Source organism: Indicator indicator, chromosome Z (assembly GCF_027791375.1).
Source record: "Indicator indicator isolate 239-I01 chromosome Z, UM_Iind_1.1, whole genome shotgun sequence".
NCBI lineage: Eukaryota > Metazoa > Chordata > Aves > Piciformes > Indicatoridae > Indicator > Indicator indicator.
Window position 1 is genome coordinate 18,553,533 of NC_072053.1, and position 15,941 is coordinate 18,569,473.

General features: G+C 52.7%; 1 protein-coding gene across 1 annotated transcript; it reads left to right on the forward strand.

The window, feature by feature from the left end:
- The first annotated feature begins 213 nt into the window (after positions 1-213).
- GBA2 (glucosylceramidase beta 2) lies at positions 214-15,718 on the forward strand. The gene is made up of 17 exons (XM_054397953.1): positions 214-374; positions 4,152-4,243; positions 4,465-4,580; positions 4,693-4,911; positions 6,130-6,369; positions 6,679-6,781; positions 8,079-8,232; positions 8,486-8,611; positions 8,713-8,897; positions 9,243-9,347; positions 9,967-10,074; positions 10,436-10,587; positions 10,737-10,843; positions 10,998-11,140; positions 11,419-11,534; positions 15,215-15,406; positions 15,491-15,718. The coding sequence occupies exons 1-17, from the start codon at positions 220-222 to the stop codon at positions 15,716-15,718; spliced, it is 2,541 nt and encodes an 846-aa protein (XP_054253928.1). The 5' UTR covers positions 214-219.
- The last annotated feature ends 223 nt before the right edge of the window (positions 15,719-15,941 follow it).

Genomic DNA, 15,941 nt, shown 5'->3' on the forward strand with positions numbered 1-15,941 from the left:
TCGGGCTCGGTAGCGCTCGGTCGGGCGCCCTGGGGATCGCAGGTCGCGCGAGCGGCCGGGCGGGTCCAGCGCGTGGCACTGTGTCCCGAGGGCGCGGGCGGGGCGGGGCGGGGCGGGGCGGGGCGTTGCGCGGCGGCGCGCGCGGTGAAGAGGGCGCGCGCGAGGCAGCAGAAGGCGATGGCGGCGGCGGCAGCGGACGAGCCGGCGGCGGGGCCGCTGATGCGGCAGTACGAGGGGGCGGCGCGGGGTCGCGGCGTGGCAGCGGCCGGCTGGCGGGTCTGCCTGGCGCATCGCTTCGAGGAGAAGCGGCAGCCTTACGGCGCTGCCGACGTGCCGCTTCGCGACGTCCTGCGGCACATCGGCCTCGCCTTGCGGTACGGTGAGGGGAGAAGGGGGACGGAGTGGAGGAAGGGACCGGGAACGTCCCTGTACTGGAGTGTGGGCATCACGCCCCGAGGGGCACTGGAGATATCCCGATGCGTGGAGGGCAGATTGCAGCGGATCTCGGAAGGCCCCGCGCTGGAGCGAGCCGCTCTCCTCCGTCCTGAGCTGCCGGCAGTTTCCCACCCGTCTGGCTGGCGCCAGCGATGGAAGCAGCGATGCGGGCTGGCCGTAGCAGGATTAGGGCAGCACTCAGTGCTTGGGCTCCCCGAAACCGCGCAGGAGCTGGGAGGGCTTGGGCCATTGCTTCGGGGGGTGAGGGGGATGGAGGACCCCCATTTCCCAGCCCCGGGCCTGCTGCTGGCGCCTGCCCACCGCCGCATCTTCCCTGGCCGGGGTCGAGCTCTCGGCCCTTTGAATCGGGCACCTCTCGGCAGATGAAGATTAAACCCTAGGTTAATTGGGAGGGTTCTAAAATACCGTGCGCTACGGCAGGCCTGGGAGTGGGGACTTCTCCCGGCTTTGCGCCAGGGTGAGCTGGAAGTAACCAGGGAAAAGAGGCATGAGAAACAACTGTGTTATTTTAACCTTTAGAACTGGGTGCTGGCCGTCTTTGTGTACCTGGCAGGCCCAATACTGAAACCGACGACGGTGTCATTTATTTCCTTGAGCTTGCTTTATTTTCTGCCTCCATTTTCTGATCTTTTTTTTCCTGCTCAATGTCCTTGGAGGTTGCTGCTAGCAGAGCTGGTTCTTGCAGAGCCTGATGAAGGGACAGATAGAGGACTGCTTTGGGGTGCAGTGGCAGTCCAGTCTGACCCAAGGCATCCCAGCGCAAGCCTGGGCATCAGGGAAGTGAGAGCGTGGGTTGTGCCTAGGAGATAAAAGACTGCTGGAAAAGCTGCTGCAGCAGGTTGGGGATGAGCTGAGCATGTGGGAGAGTGTGAAGTTCTGATGGAGTGAGCGAGGAGGGAAGGTGATCGCCTCTGTGCCAGCTTGAGGAGGCCAGACCTAGCGTGTTTTTATTAGTGTTGGTCCTAGAAAAAAGATTTTAAGGTGTAAAAGAAAGAAGCTAAAAGTGAAACCACTGCATCTTCCCGTGTACAAATGCAGGAGGTAATCTGATTGTCATCCCAAAAACTCGTGCAGGTGAAAGCTTCCTTGTAAGGAGACCCCAGCCTAGAGAGCAGAGGAGAGGAAGTGCCAGGACATCAAGAAATACCTGCATGAGTTTGAGTTAAAACCCAAGGGCAGCAGTGTTGCCTGACAAAGGGCAGCTAATGCAGGGAGGAGAGGATGTGTGGAAGGATACATGCTCCTGACATTGGAGTGGCAGAGGCAGTCAGCCAATAGAAATCTGGGTGCATGTGCTGCAAAAAGAGCCTGGAGTACAGTCCTGTGGCATAACATCTGGATCTGAACCTCTGGAGCTCTGCAGGCTGGCGTGCCCTCTCCCAAATGACCCACGATGAGCACACCCCTGTCCTGGGGGCACCTGTACCAGGGGTGCTCTTAAAATCTGTGTGGCTTGGTGCATTGAGACATAGGTATCTCAATGATAGCTGTGGTCATTTTGGGCTTGCTGCACATCTTTGGCCAAGACTCTAGAACTTTCAGAGGAGCCACCTCATCCTGAGTTGGCATGGAATTGTGTTGACCTAAACCTCTAGCTGATGCATGTTCTCTCCCGCAGCCCTAGTCTCTGCTGCAGGTGGCATGGCTGGGGGTGTTGACAGCCCTGGAGTGGGATTTTTGTTAATCAAGGCACATTGGGGTAGCTTCCCTCTGGGGGCACCCACATCTGAAAAAGGCAAGTGAACATCTGGGCTGGAGCTAGTGGGGCAGAAGTAGAGGTGCAGGTGGGTTTCCAAAGCAGTAGAAAGTCATGGCATGGAACATGCATCTGAGTGTTGTCTGGAAAGCTTTTCATTTCACTGTTAATGTGAAGGGAAAAAAATGCCCTCTGGACCTGGCAGGGCTTTTGGTGCTGCAGAACACGAGCTTTCTCCTGGTTATTCTGCAGACCTGGCACAGCTGTTAATAGCTAGCAACCCTGCCTTGTCTACCTTCTCTCGATTTGGATGATTTTTGGAAAAGCTGGCAAAGAAGAGTTTGCTCTTGAGATGGCAGAATAGCCCAGGCAGTGCCTAGCTGGAAATCCCAAACCTCTCCTGCAGCATGCTCCTGGAAAATACGACTTTTTTTTTTTTAACACCCTTCATCTCCTCCTTTCCAAGGAGCTGGGATGCCCTGCTGTGCCACGTCACAGCCGCTCAGCCTGGGCGTCGTATTTCCCATCAGTAGAAACTTGCTGGGGATGCAGGCATGATGCTGGGTTAAAAAAAAATAAAGCCGTTTCCTTGAGAGAGAGCACACTGCCAAAAGCTTGCTTTGGCAGCATAAAGCTGGGCTGCCTCAGCTGCAAGAAGAGCAGTTACAGCAGATGTAGCTTCAAGATAGCATCAGGCCCTGATTCAGGGCAGTCGTGCAGGACAGGCTGGTTCTTGTGGTGCCCAGGACCTCTGCAGGCAAGATGTCCTTAAGCAGTCAAATGTAAAGGTGAATATGTAGGAATAGAGAGCTGACTGCAGCCAGGTCCTATGATTCTGCAACCTGGAAATGTCACCATCAAAAGGGATTTGGGAACCTTACCTATTGGTGAATGAAGATGAACAGCCAACGATGAAGCAGCCAAAAAGTCAAGTGTAATTTGTTTTCGTTGGAGTGTGTAGGAGTAGAGGGTGTCATGAAGACCCTCTCTACCTGGGCAATTAGTACTCACCCAGAACCTGTTGCCTGGGCTCTGCATTGTGCAAGCCATCAGAGCAGGATGGGTTGCTGCTGCTGGCCGAGGTGGCTTTTGTCCTCTTGGCAGCACAGCATTGGTGCCCACAGGTAGTTCGGGGATGTTGCCTGCAGTGCCATGCCTATGACACCCTGGACCTTGGAGCTGCCAGATGAGTCTTGCCCGTCTCTTTGCTGTGGGATGTTCAGCAGCTTCTTCTGGTCTGGTAGCTGGTTTCCATATGCTAATTGTCTCTGTATGGAAGATTTAACTTGAGGCAGTTCGTTAGCAAAAGCCAGTTCTTTATGAGCTCTGGCTTGGAGCCTAGCCCTGCTCTTGCCTGCAGTGGTGCTGGCACACCCAGGTTGCAGGTGTGCCCGTGTTTGGCTATCTCTCAATTCCCAAGCCTTTGGGTGAGAAATTATCTGATGGGCAGTGCCTGGCTGCACTGCTGGTGTGCAAATGGAAGTGAGTCTCCAGAAACCTGCCACCTGGAGGCAGCAAGCATCACCTCCGCCAGGGCAAGACTGCCCTCTTCTATCTGCCCCAAGATGGACATGGAAGTGGAAGATCAAGGCTCATGTCTGTGGAGCTGCATATGGCTTTTCTGCGCTTTTGCCTATAATCCCAGACATTCCTTAGCAGGACGTGCCCTGCGAGGCATGAAGGTGGTCATGCTGGTGGTCCTTTTCTGTCATTCCCACTTCTTCGCTGACATCTGGAAAAGCCTCCTGCCTGAGGTGGAAGCCCTGCTCTTGGGTATTAAAATGCTCTGGTTTTGTGCCACGCTGTTGCAGACAGCCCTGAGCTGCCTAAGCTCATGTCTGCAGGTGGGTGGCAGGGGCTTCATCCTGAGACACAGGTTCTCGTTTTGCCTCTCCACAAGAGGCAGCTGTGTTGTGTGTTACTTGCACCCTGCCCAGTGACTCTGAAGGGACAAGGATTCTTTGTCCTGTCTTGGTTCATACCTCTCTTTCCCTTGCAGATACTTCAGGTGGTGGTACAAGAAGACCCGCATAGAGAAGAAGTCTGCTTTCATTGACCTCTTGTGTGCTGTTCCTCTTCAGCAGATCTATGGTCAGCCTTCAGTTTGGCCACTGGGGTGGTGCAGTGCCCAAGTGTGCTGTATGGGCAGGGATTCACTTGGGGCTGTCAATGTCTTAGAGCGGGGGAGTGGATCAAGGAGCTTCTGAAGTGTGGGCAGTACTGAGGAGCCCCTGGAGGGACATTGTGGGCTTCTTGAGCCAGAGACCACCATGAGGAAGAACAAGGGAGCCAACTTCCAGTGTCTTTTTCAGGGTGTCCACTGGGCGGGATAGGGGGAGGCACCATCACCCGTGGCTGGCAGGGTGAATTCTGCCGCTGGCAGCTGAATCCTGGCATTTACCACTACAAAACGGTCATCGCTGACCAGGTAGGTGCAGCAGGGTTTGTGAGGGCTATGAGCAGCACTGCATCACCCTCAGTAGTTCAGACATCCCTCCTGGACTCATCGCATCCCCTTCATATGCTTCTCTCCTCCCCAGTTCACAGTGTGCCTGCGTTGCAAAGGGCGAACTGTTTACCAGCAGGTCTTGTCCGTGGAGAAACCCAGCACTCTGCAGGGCTGGAACTGGGGCTACTGTGGCCGCTATGCCTTCTACCATGCCCTGTACCCACGTGCCTGGATGGTCTATGAGCTCCCAGGGCAAAACGTGGTGCTCACTTGCCGTCAGGTTTCTCCTGTCATCCCCCATGACTATAAGGTAAGGAGGTGATGGCTCTGTGCGGCACTGCTTGTATGGATCAGGTTGTCAGGGATGTGGCTGAGCTGCATGCATGGGAAAGGGAAAAGGTTGGCACAGAGTGCGGAGTCTAACTGTGTGATGATGCTTAGTAGCATTTTAGTAGCAGAGGCTTGGGGCTATTGAATTTCTGACTCCTGAGCACTGCCCGTGTGTTTTGGGTTCCTTCTGTAGAGGAGTTTTTTGTCCCTCCTTCCAGATCAGCATTAGCTGAAGGCAACCAGGATTACCACCTTGTTAATGTTCTTTCATAACCTGGTCTCTTCTGTCCTAAGACCCTGTTTTTAGTGCCAGCTGCCAAGCATATAGCAGCACAACCTTGGAAGGCTTTGCTCCTCCTGGGGCAGTGGGTGCTGGACAGATTATACATTTTTCCTTGTACATAGCTCTGGCAGCTGCTCCTTTCCCCCCTGACCTGTGCAGTGACTTGGTACTGCTTGTTCTCTGCCTTTGGCTTTATCCCGGGACTATTTCATCTCCTGTTCACCCAGAATGGCAAGTCCAGAGCTGCAGACTTACTGCCTGGAGGATCCAGCGGTAGTGATTTTTTGGAAACCCTCCTCCTGTACTCATGGGCTGGTTTGTTGACTGGGTTTTCCTGTGAATGTTTTAACTGCCGTTTTTTTTGCCTGGTAAGCCTAAGGAAGAGCTGATTATTAGCTGGGCTTTCCCAGCATTTCCAGCATGTCTCCATTCAGCAGTGCTCCCAGGCAGGAGGAACCCCCACAGCAATGCGGAAGCTCGGGTGGCAGCAAAGGATGCCTCACTGCTCCTGCTCGCTCCCAGCCACAGGCGAGGGCGGCAGGCTGCGCTGCTGACATGCCTGACCTTCCTCTTACCCCAGCAAAGCACATGAGTCTGTATCAACATGTTGAGCACATGGGTGGTGAGGCACCAGCCTGAGTCCTAAGCACTCAGACTGCATTCCCACCTGCGTATTCCTTGCTGTGGGGTTTTTCTGTCGCAGGGCTTGTGATCTGCATTTTATATTGCCTGCCCCCTGAACTCCTCTGCTTTTGCTGCTGCTCCCCAACTTGACCACAGACTGAGATCAAGCTGTTCATGGTGTTCTTGCTCACATTGCATCCTACGTGGTCTCCCGAGCAGTGGGAGAAATGATGCTCCAATGGCTTACTGTGGAGCACTATCCTTGTAAACAGTGTTGCCTGTCTCTTCCAGGACTCCAGCTTGCCAGTGGGAGTATTCATCTGGGAAGTGGAGAATGGGAAGGATGAGGATGTGGAGGTCTCCATCATGTTCAGCCTGCAAAATGGCACAGGAACAAAGGAAGACAGAAATGGAGGGCACTGGAATGAGCCCTTTGCCTTAGAGAAGCAGGGTGAGCGGGTTGCTGGAGTCCTGCTGCACCACTGCACACGTGTGAACCCCTTCACTCTTGCCATCTCTGCCCGGGAAAAGGTAAAGGGGTGGCACTGGGCCGGGGAGATTGTAGAGCCTTGCTGAATGGGTGTGCAATGGATTGGTCTCAGCACTGGGCCTCAGTGTTGACCTGGAGCAGGAGTGGTAACATGAGTTTCCTAATGGCACACTCTTTGGAGGTGGGTGCCAGAAGAGAAATGATGGGTGAATTTAGCAGGACAGCAAGAAAGTAGGTTTGAATGAGGGGCAGCATTTGGGGAGTGAATGTAGGGTCCCAGAGTGGGAATATGGGGAAGGTGCTGCTGCTCAAAAGTATGTGCCCCTGATGAAGCTCTTCTGTTTCTCCAGGCTGGCACAGAAGTCACTCACCTCACAACATTCAATCCTGCTGGATCAGGTAAAGAGGTGTGGCAGGACCTTTTGTGGGATGGCAGGCTGGATTCCCCTGCTGGTGAGTCCCTCCTTCCTCCATGGGACAGATGGGAGAGGAAGCAAGGGGAATGAATGGCCACGCTGGTCACAGGGCACCCAAGCAAGGGTGAATTTCCCTTTCTCCAGCCATCTCAGTGCTATTGCAAAGAGCTCTCAGCGATGCTGTGTCTCATTGCCAGCTTTAGGCTGTATTTGAATTTCCCATTGCTTGTGATACTGTCCTTGTGGCTCTCCAAAAACTGCAGCACTTGGGATTGCTCTCTGCTAAGTTGTGTGCTGATATTTTGTTAGTCTTTGTGGGATTGCAAACTGAGCTGAGATTTCAGCTGAGCAGCCAGGTTGATGCCCAGCCATTCTTCCTGAGTTCTCATTGTCAGATCTGTGAGCTGGGCCAGTCAAATTTGTTCTAGCAGGTGTCTAGCAGTCCTTGGTGTTGTCATCAACTTGCTGTCCTCTCGTTACTTTATTGGTTCCCTGAAGGTCTCTGTATTCCCTCGATACTTCTGCATCACCCTCAGTTGCCTGCTCACTCCCTTTGGCAGAAGGGTGGAAGGAGGGAGGTAGCGTCTCCCAGCTCTTGCTAACTTCTTATTGCAATAAAAAGTGACCATTTGCCTAATGTCTCTGCCAGCGTTTGAACAAGGATGGTGCTGACAAAGTAGTGGTGCTGGCATTGGGCCTTTGCAAGAGTTTTTAAAGCTCTTGTAAATAAAACATTTGCATAAATGTTTCTGGAAGACTACGTTTCCTGCCCAGATACACTCAGAGCTCTCTAGGCTACTGGGATGTGGTTTTCCTTTGTGGATACCAGGCATTATCGCAATCAGAACCTGTGCTTCTCTGAAAACTGTTGCTTTAATGAGTTTACCTGGTACACGTCAGAACCTGCACATAATTATCCATCCGCCTCAGGGCTTTTCTTAAACATGAGTACATGTCAAGCACCTTGCAAAAAGCTGGAAATTATGTCACTAGAAAGTCAAAGTGTTTGAGTTCAGTGCAGTTACAAAGTCACGGGGTGCCTTGACCCTTCCACTCATGCCTGGTGGCTTTTCCTGCCTGATTTGTTCTCTGCTTTGATGACTTAACTTTTTTAAAGCCTCCGCCCATAGTAGGTATTTTTTCCTGTTTGCAAAAAGCAGTTGCTCATGTGCAGTAATGTCATCCCTTAGAACACTGGTCATGTACCCTCCAGGCTGCAAGGGGACTGTGACATACCTGGATAGTCTTATCCCCCTTGGGGTGTGTGGGAACATTGGTTACCTCCCATAATGCTTCCTTGGCCCTTGGTGAATATTTTTTTGTTGCCCTGACAGGTAAAAGCGTCCCAACAGAGAAGGGGGAGGTGACGGCAGCAGCGGTATGTGCCAGCTGCAGGGTGCCTGCCCAGGGGCACAGGACACTGGAGCTGGCCCTGGCTTGGGACATGCCCTGCGTTCACTTTGGGTCCAAGGAGAAGCTGCATCTCAGGTGGGTGGATTGTCTCCAGCAGGGCTCAGTTCATGTCCCTGAATCCACCTCCCCAATGCTGGGCTTGAGTACTGCCTTGTGCCATCCACTCCCTGTGGCCATGGCCCTGTCAGCTCATGGAGGAGACAGTTCCTGTTCCTCAGTGCAGCTGTGGTGTTATTCTGGTGTTCACTATAGTGTATCCCATCTTGTTTGGCCGGGTGGGCTTCCCAGCTTGTGCCTGTGATGTGCTCACCAAACTTCTGCTTGGCAGGCGGTACACACGTTTTTTTGGCAGTGGAGGTGATGCTGCTCCTGCCCTGTCACATCATGCCCTAACACACTATGAAGAGTGGGAGAGGAAGATTGAAGCATGGCAGAAGCCCATCCTGGAGAACAGGTAGGGTAGATGGAAGCACCTTCCCAGTGTCTTTGTGGACCAGTCAGAGGAGGGGCACCACCACCTTGGCTTCCGTGGCTGAGTTTCCTTGTTGCCTGCAGGCAGCTGCCTTCTTGGTACAAGTCGGCCCTCTTCAATGAACTGTACTTCATGACAGATGGGGGTACCATCTGGATGGAGCTGCCCCCAGACTGCTGTGCTGAGGAACTCCAGGGGCCAGCAGGAGCTGGCCTCTCCCACCTCCTCCCTGTCCTGCGGGAGTACGGAAGGTTTGCTTATTTGGAAGGTAACTTGCAGGGACGTGATGAATAGTCCCAACTCAACTTCTCCCATTATTCTCACCAGCTGGTTTCAACCTGCTGTGGGGATGCTTTTCACACCCTGATGGGTAGATAGCAGTGCTGTTCCCAGCAAAACCCCTTGAAGGACATGCCACCCCTGTAGGATGTGTCACAAGATCTCCAAACCACTCGGGGTGCTATATGTAGAGAATAAAAACCACTTCTAATTTGAGCCTCTGCCTGTGCCAGAAAGATCCCATCCTCCTGGGCTGTGTGGGAAAGAACTTGCCCTTCCTTTCCTTCTCCAGTGGCGAGTCCCTCGTCCTTCACTGTCTCCTCAATCCTTCCAGGCCAAGAGTACCGGATGTACAACACTTATGATGTCCACTTCTATGCCTCCTTTGCTCTCGTTATGCTGTGGCCCAAGCTACAGATCAGCCTGCAATATGACATTGGTGAGTGACCCAGGAGACCCTGGCTTGATGCCTCATGATGTCTTCACCTAGGGAAGACATGCAGAATTTGGACCCAGCATCCCTCTCCACCTACTCTGCTAGGTCTAGAACTTTCAAACCCCTGACATTGCTGCCTCTCAGCATCTTCCAACCCAGCACTGGAATGCTTTGTTGCCAAACTAGGGTATGCACAGCTGGCTCTGCATGCTCTGGGGCAGTCCTTGGTATTACCAGGTCTCTCCATGTCCCTTGCAGACTACAGTCTTGGGGATGTTTTCAAATCCTGAGGCTTTGGGTGGACTTGAAGGCTCCTTGGTTGTGGCCCAACTAGCATTGTAGCACAGCCCTTTGCTGGGCTGCAGAAGCGCTGAGGCCGGTGGGATTCCCACCCAGTACTGGGTGCTGCCACTTGCTTAATGGGGTGGTGAGAGTTGCATGTGCCCTGCTGAGGGGAGACTGGAAGCAGCCTAGCATCCCCTCAGCCCTTTGCAAAGGGCTGTGAACTTGCAGCTAGAGTGGCAATGGGCAGCCTGGCATGTTGGTGCCAATGCCCCTGCCTGTTGCTTTTACTTTGAGGTTGCTGCTGGAGTGCCTGTGTCCTGTTCTGTGTCCTCCCTAGCTGTCACAGTGGTGAATGAGGATGTCCAGCCCCGGCAGTACTTGATGTGTGGTCAGACAGCCCAGGTGAAGCTGAAGAACGTGGTGCCACATGACATTGGAGACCCAGGTGAGAGGTCTGGGCCTGCCTGCTTTGGGACAGAGCAGGTGCAGGGCTGCTCACATGGCTTTCTCAGGGTAGTTAACTCTCAAGCTGTGGGTGAAAAGTAGCATGCACGGAAGACACTTGTCTTCTGGGTGATCTTGGGTGATTTGGGGTGGTGAAGACAACGCTTCTAGAGCTTGTACGCAGGAGATGGAGGGAAGCTGAGTAGTAGCAGGAAGCTGCTTCTGCCTAGTGATGGCACAAGGTGCAGCCTGTTACTGTTTTAGTGCTGTTTGATCACACCTCCCTCTGGACCTTGCTGCTGGGTAGGAGAGGGGATGTTGGTTTCTTGCTGCCCTGCTGCACCCACTCTGTCCTTGTTTAGGTGATGAGCCTTGGCAGCGTGTCAATGCCTACCTGATGCACGACACAGCTGACTGGAAGGACCTGAACCTGAAATTTGTGCTGCAAGTGTACCGTGACTACTACCTGACACAGGACCGCCTCTACCTGCGGGACATGTGGCCAGTTTGCCAGGTAGTGAGAGGAGATCAGACCGTAGGGCATCACTCTTGCCTACTGCCTTTGAGAGTCTTGTGACGTGTGAAAGGATGGATGCTGCCAGCAAAGTGTGAGGAGCTGGCCACGTGCAAGGGCTGTGTGAGCATCTCCTGCCTCTCCCACAGGCTGTGATGGAGTCGGAGCTGAAGTTTGACACTGATAATGATGGGCTCATTGAAAACGGGGGCTTTGCTGACCAGACATATGATGCGTGGGTGGTAAATGGAGCCAGGTGAGCAAGAGAGGCATGTGGGGTTGCAGACGGGGGACTGTGGGATGCAGAGGTCCCTCAGAGCTGTAACTGTGGTCCCCATCTGTTGTGGGAGCTCTCTGCAACCTGTGGGGTGTTCTGTGTTGCTGATGCTTCTTTCCCTTGGCTCTGGCAGTGCCTACTGTGGCGGGCTGTGGCTGGCAGCTGTCTGCATGATGTGCAAGATGGCAGAGATGCTTGGGGATGCTGAGATCCAGCAGAAATACATGGACATCCTGAAAAAGGGCAAGGAGGCGTTTGAGAGGATGCTCTGGAATGGTGGGTGTTCACCAGAGAGGAACCTTGCTTGGCTGGCCCCATGTCCCTTGAGGAGGGGATGGCTTCTCCTTGGGTGATGGAGCCTTGCAGAGTACAGGAAAAAAGGGGAGATGGCATCATTCCAAGCAAAGGGGAAGGAAGAAGTACCATGGAAGAAACAGAAGGGTTTTGATAGTCTGGGAAAGGAAGGAGAAGAGAGCCTTCTGGAAAAAGCATCTGTGCTCCTGCCTTGCAGAGTCCTAAATTGTCCACTTAAAACTGTTTCTGGCCTTTTCCAGGAAAATACTACAACTATGACAGCAGCGGGAGCGACACCTCCAGCAGCATCATGTCAGACCAGTGTGCTGGGCAGTGGTTTCTTGGGGCTTGTGGTCTAGACCAAGAAGAGTTTGAGGTAAAGGAAGGGGCAGCCTGGTGTGGGCTGGAGGAGGTGGGACCTGCAGCAGGGCTGGCATCTGCTGTGGGTTATGCCTTAGGGGATGGTGCAGGTGGCTCCAGCCTGCTCCCCACAGCAGCTCATGTCATGTGGAGGCTGCTGGATGCCCACTGGTACAACCCAGACTTTCCTCTTGCAGCAGGAGTGTGTAAGCACAGTCAACTCTCTGCTTCCATATTTGGAGAAAGGTCATACTGAAGTTTGCGCTCAGCAAGACACTACTTGTTTAAAAATGGAAGAAAAAGTGTCTGAAACCTTCCATGTATTAGTTGTTGTCCAGTCCTACACAAGTATCTGAGGGAACTAAGGCTTGTTTGTGGCCCTGAGGTCTGTTGCTGCTCAGCTGCAAGAACAGAACTAGTTGAAGCCTCCTCATGGCCATCTCAAATGGGATGGTAAGAGCAGCTGCTGCTGGTGCAATACCTGCAACAGAGCTGGGAAGGGGAGAGCTGTCCTAGAGATTATCTACAAGCCATGGGCACGTGTCAGACCAAAGCTTCCTATGGTGGTGACAGACAGGGAAATGCTTTGGCTGACCAAAGGAAGGAAGCACTCCTGGCTGTGTGAGGGTGATGGACCATTTCACCCTCTGCTGGTACCAGAGGTGAGCTTCAGGAGACCTTTCCTGGGATTCAGTGAGAACTGAGTGCCTGGCCATACCCTCCTGCATTTATCCCAGTGTGGGTCCCTCAAGTGTGGGGACTGGGGCTGTATCTGGGACTCCAGGCAGAATCTAGCCCAGACCTCATGCAGTTGGGGAACGTAAATGCAGTGCAGACCAGAAGTCTTGCTTGCCTTTCCATAGCCTCAGACTTGTGTTGCTGAAGGTGGCATGGTTCTCTGTTGTCTGGTGAGCTTTGAGCTCACTGGAGATGAGATGGTGAACCTCTCTCTTCTGTTACTAGGACCACTGAGGTTGTTTCCTGTGCACATTGATCCCTTGTCTGGCTGGCAGCACTCCTGTTTGAGCTTCAGGAGACCTTTCCTGGGATTTAATAACTGGGTGTCTGGCCGTGCCCCTCCTGCATTTATCCCAGTGTAGGTCCTTCAAGTGTGGGGATTGGGGCTTTACCTGTGGCTCCAGGCAGGATCTGGCCCAGACCTCATGCAGGACTACCCAGACATTCCTTACTGGGTGCAGGGGTGGAGTGATGGTGTGGTGTGAAGTAAATGCAGTGCAGTCCAAAGGTCTTGCTGTGACCCCAGCACTGAAGAAACTGTTCCCTGAAACTTTGTGCCAGAGACTACTGCTTCACACTACCACTCTGCTGACTTTGGCTCCCTTTACAGCTTCTGGGCTTATCTGCAGAGCCACACAGAGAAAAGCTACTGTTGCATGCTTGGCTTTAGCATAGATTAAAGGGATCTGCTGCCTTTCCTTTGAGTCTGATAAATCTGTCTGGTTGGACTGCCCAGCCTCCCTGGGCAAGCTACTGTCTGATGTCATCACACTTTCTGCTTTCCTTGGCTCTCTGGTTGCATCTGACTGGCAAGAAGGGTCTGTGAAGTCCCTGGGCTGTGCTGATGATCCCTTAAGGACTCACCAGGCTTTTCCCTTCCTTGCAAGTAGATGTCATGATTGCTCCATGATACTGCTCTGTCTTGGTCACCCGGCAGAGTTCTGTTTAGGGCGTTCTGTCAGGTTGGTGAGGAGTGGAAAGGAGTCAGCCCTCCCCTTGCAACACCACTGTCTCTCAAGCTTGGCTTTTCTCACTGGGGCTGTGGCTTCTGCTGCCCTAACTCTTCTGGGCTTTATTGCCAGTGAAGAAAGCAGTGCAGAAGCTTTATGTCCAGCTGTATGTACAGACATTTTTTGTTTGGCTGGCAGGTGTTTCTGTGCTCATGTGGGCTTGACTGGGTTGTTTTATTCAGTAGTGGAAGGTTTTTTGCTGGATTTTCTTCTTCTTTTTTTTTTTTTTTTTACTTCTGCTTTAGCAAGTGCTTATCCATTGTGACACTTCATTCTATTCTTGTTACTGTCTTGAGCTCTTGGCTCTTGTTGAACAACTTTCTTTTTTTTGTTTTTTTTTTTTTCTTCCCTCCTTATCAGAGGGGGAAGGTTTTTACTTCCTCCTGACAGTCTCTTGCAGTGGCTGTTTATCTAGCAAGCACTATTGAACTTTCACAAATCTGTAACTTTCACTTGGGATGAAAATTTTTAAACCCTCTTATCGGACACAGAAAGCTTAGGCATCCCATGCTCTTCAGTCTGACCTCCTCATCCCCCGGCTGTTCCTGCTTTCACCTCCAATTCCCCTCAGTCCAGGCCAAGAACTCTTGCATCATGACCTGATTGCAAAACTGGAAGGATTAGTGTCCTTTTGAAATCACTCAAAACTAAGCTTTGGGCTTGTGTTTTTTCCCCTCAGCTAAAACCAATTATTTTTTTTCCTCTCTTTCTCTCCAAGATTCCCAGCATTGACCCAAATGAACCTGCTGGTATCCACAACATTCACGCTGCAGCTGCAAGATGCATTCTGATGTCATCAGGCTGGCTTTGCTGTGTCTTTTCTTTTGTCAGGAAGATGCCTCCAGCCTCACTGGTCCCAGACCATCCTCTGGCCGCCTCTGGCCACGTTTTGACTGGGAGGGTGGTAGAGCAGTGTAACAGGCTGTCCATAGAGGTGGAGGAGATTTCTGGAGCTGTTCAAAACCTGCCTGGACACTGTCCTGTGCAACCTGCACTAGCTGTTCTTGCTCTGGCAGGGGGTTGAACTGTATGATATCCAGAGATCCTTTCTAACCCCTATCACTCTGTAATTCTGTGGTTGAGTCCAGCTGTTAACCCAGCACTTCCAAGTCCACCACTAATCTACACCACATCTACATATCTTTTTTAAATACTCACCCCAGGGAAGGTGGCTTCACTCAGCAGCCGATTCCAATGCTTCACAACCCTTTTGGGGAAGAAATTTTGCCTAGTATTTGATCTAAACCTCCCCTGGCAAAACCTGTTACTTGGGAGAGACCCACACCAACCTCATTCCTTTTGGGTAGTTTTAGACAGCAAGAAGGTCTCCCAGGAGCCTTATTCTCTCCATACAAAAAACCCCAAAACCCTAGTTCACTCAGCCATTTCTCACAAGGTGTGTGCTCTTAGGCCCTCACTACTTTCCTTGTCCTTTTTTGGACATGCTTCAGTGTCCTTCTTGTAGTGAGGGGCCCAAAATTAGACACAGTATTTGAGCTGTGGCCTCACCAGTGCTGAGTACAGGGGCACAATCACTTCCCTGCTCTTGCCAGCCACATTATTTTAGATACAAGTTGGGATGCTGCTGGTCGTCTTAACCACCTGACACGCTCTTCCCCAAGCCTGTAATACTGCACAGCGTTGTTGTTACCCCAAAAGCTCCACGTGAATGACTGACAATGTCATGGCTGCTCGCAAAAGCTGCGGGGTTTGGGCCAGTGACTGAAGATGAGGGGCTGTCCATCAGAGTCCCCAGAAGGAAGGCTGGATGAAGTTCAGCATGTTTGTGTATGTTTTCCAGGAAAGAGGATTTTAGCTTCCTGTTACTTCCTGAGGTGGCTATTTGCTCAGCAAGCAACATAGACCTCATAAAAACCTCCCTGGAGACCAGCCTGAGGAGTCTTCTTGAGTCTTGATGCCAAAGCCCTCTCTCTCTCTCTTCACACAGGTCTTCCCCAAGAGTCATGTCATTAGTGCACTCAAGACTATCTTTGAAAAGAATGTCATGAGCTTCGCTGGTGGCACTATGGGAGCGGTGAACGGCATGAGACCTGACGGGGTGCCCGACACCTCCAGCGTGCAATCCAACGAGGTGTGGATTGGTGTGGTCTATGCCTTGGCTGCCACCATGATCCAGGAGGTGAGTAGTGATGCTGCACCCCTTGGCATGTGCCATCTCCCTGTGTTCTGTGGATCTGCTGATGGTTGTTTTCCTCTGCTGCAGGGCCTGGTGGAAGAAGGCTTTCGTACGGCAGAAGGCTGCTACCGGACGGTTTGGGAGCGGCTGGGCATGGCCTTCCAGACACCAGAGGCATACCGGGAGAAGAAAGTGTACCGCTCGCTGGCATACATGCGGCCCCTGAGCATCTGGAGCATGCAGCTGGCCCTGGAGCGCAGAGCCAGCTGGGCACCAGCACCTGCACAGCCTCCCCAGGTCCCCATCCACCCCTGAGCCTGGTGCCAAGGAGCAGGGCAGTGGCTGCACTGAGGGGCTGGGGGAGGTCAACTGACAGGCTGGGACCCTTCCCTGCCCCTCTTGGCTAATAGTCCCATTGCTGTTTTCCTTCCCTACCTCCACCACATGCCCTTTACCTCAGGGGACTTTCAGCCACTGATGCTGAGCACAAGAGGGGAACAGAGGTGTAGGTGATTCCTCTTTGGAGAGGAATGGGGTG

Excerpts from the sequence above, each read along its gene's own strand:
- GBA2 (XM_054397953.1), top strand. The coding sequence starts at position 220 with ATGCGGCAGTACGAGGGGGCGGCGCGGGGTCGCGGCGTGGCAGCGGCC. Across the intron at positions 8,612-8,712 it reads AAGCCCATCCTGGAGAACAG|GCAGCTGCCTTCTTGGTACA; the intron begins GTAGGGTAGATG and ends TGTTGCCTGCAG. Across the intron at positions 15,407-15,490 it reads CTGCCACCATGATCCAGGAG|GGCCTGGTGGAAGAAGGCTT; the intron begins GTGAGTAGTGAT and ends CCTCTGCTGCAG.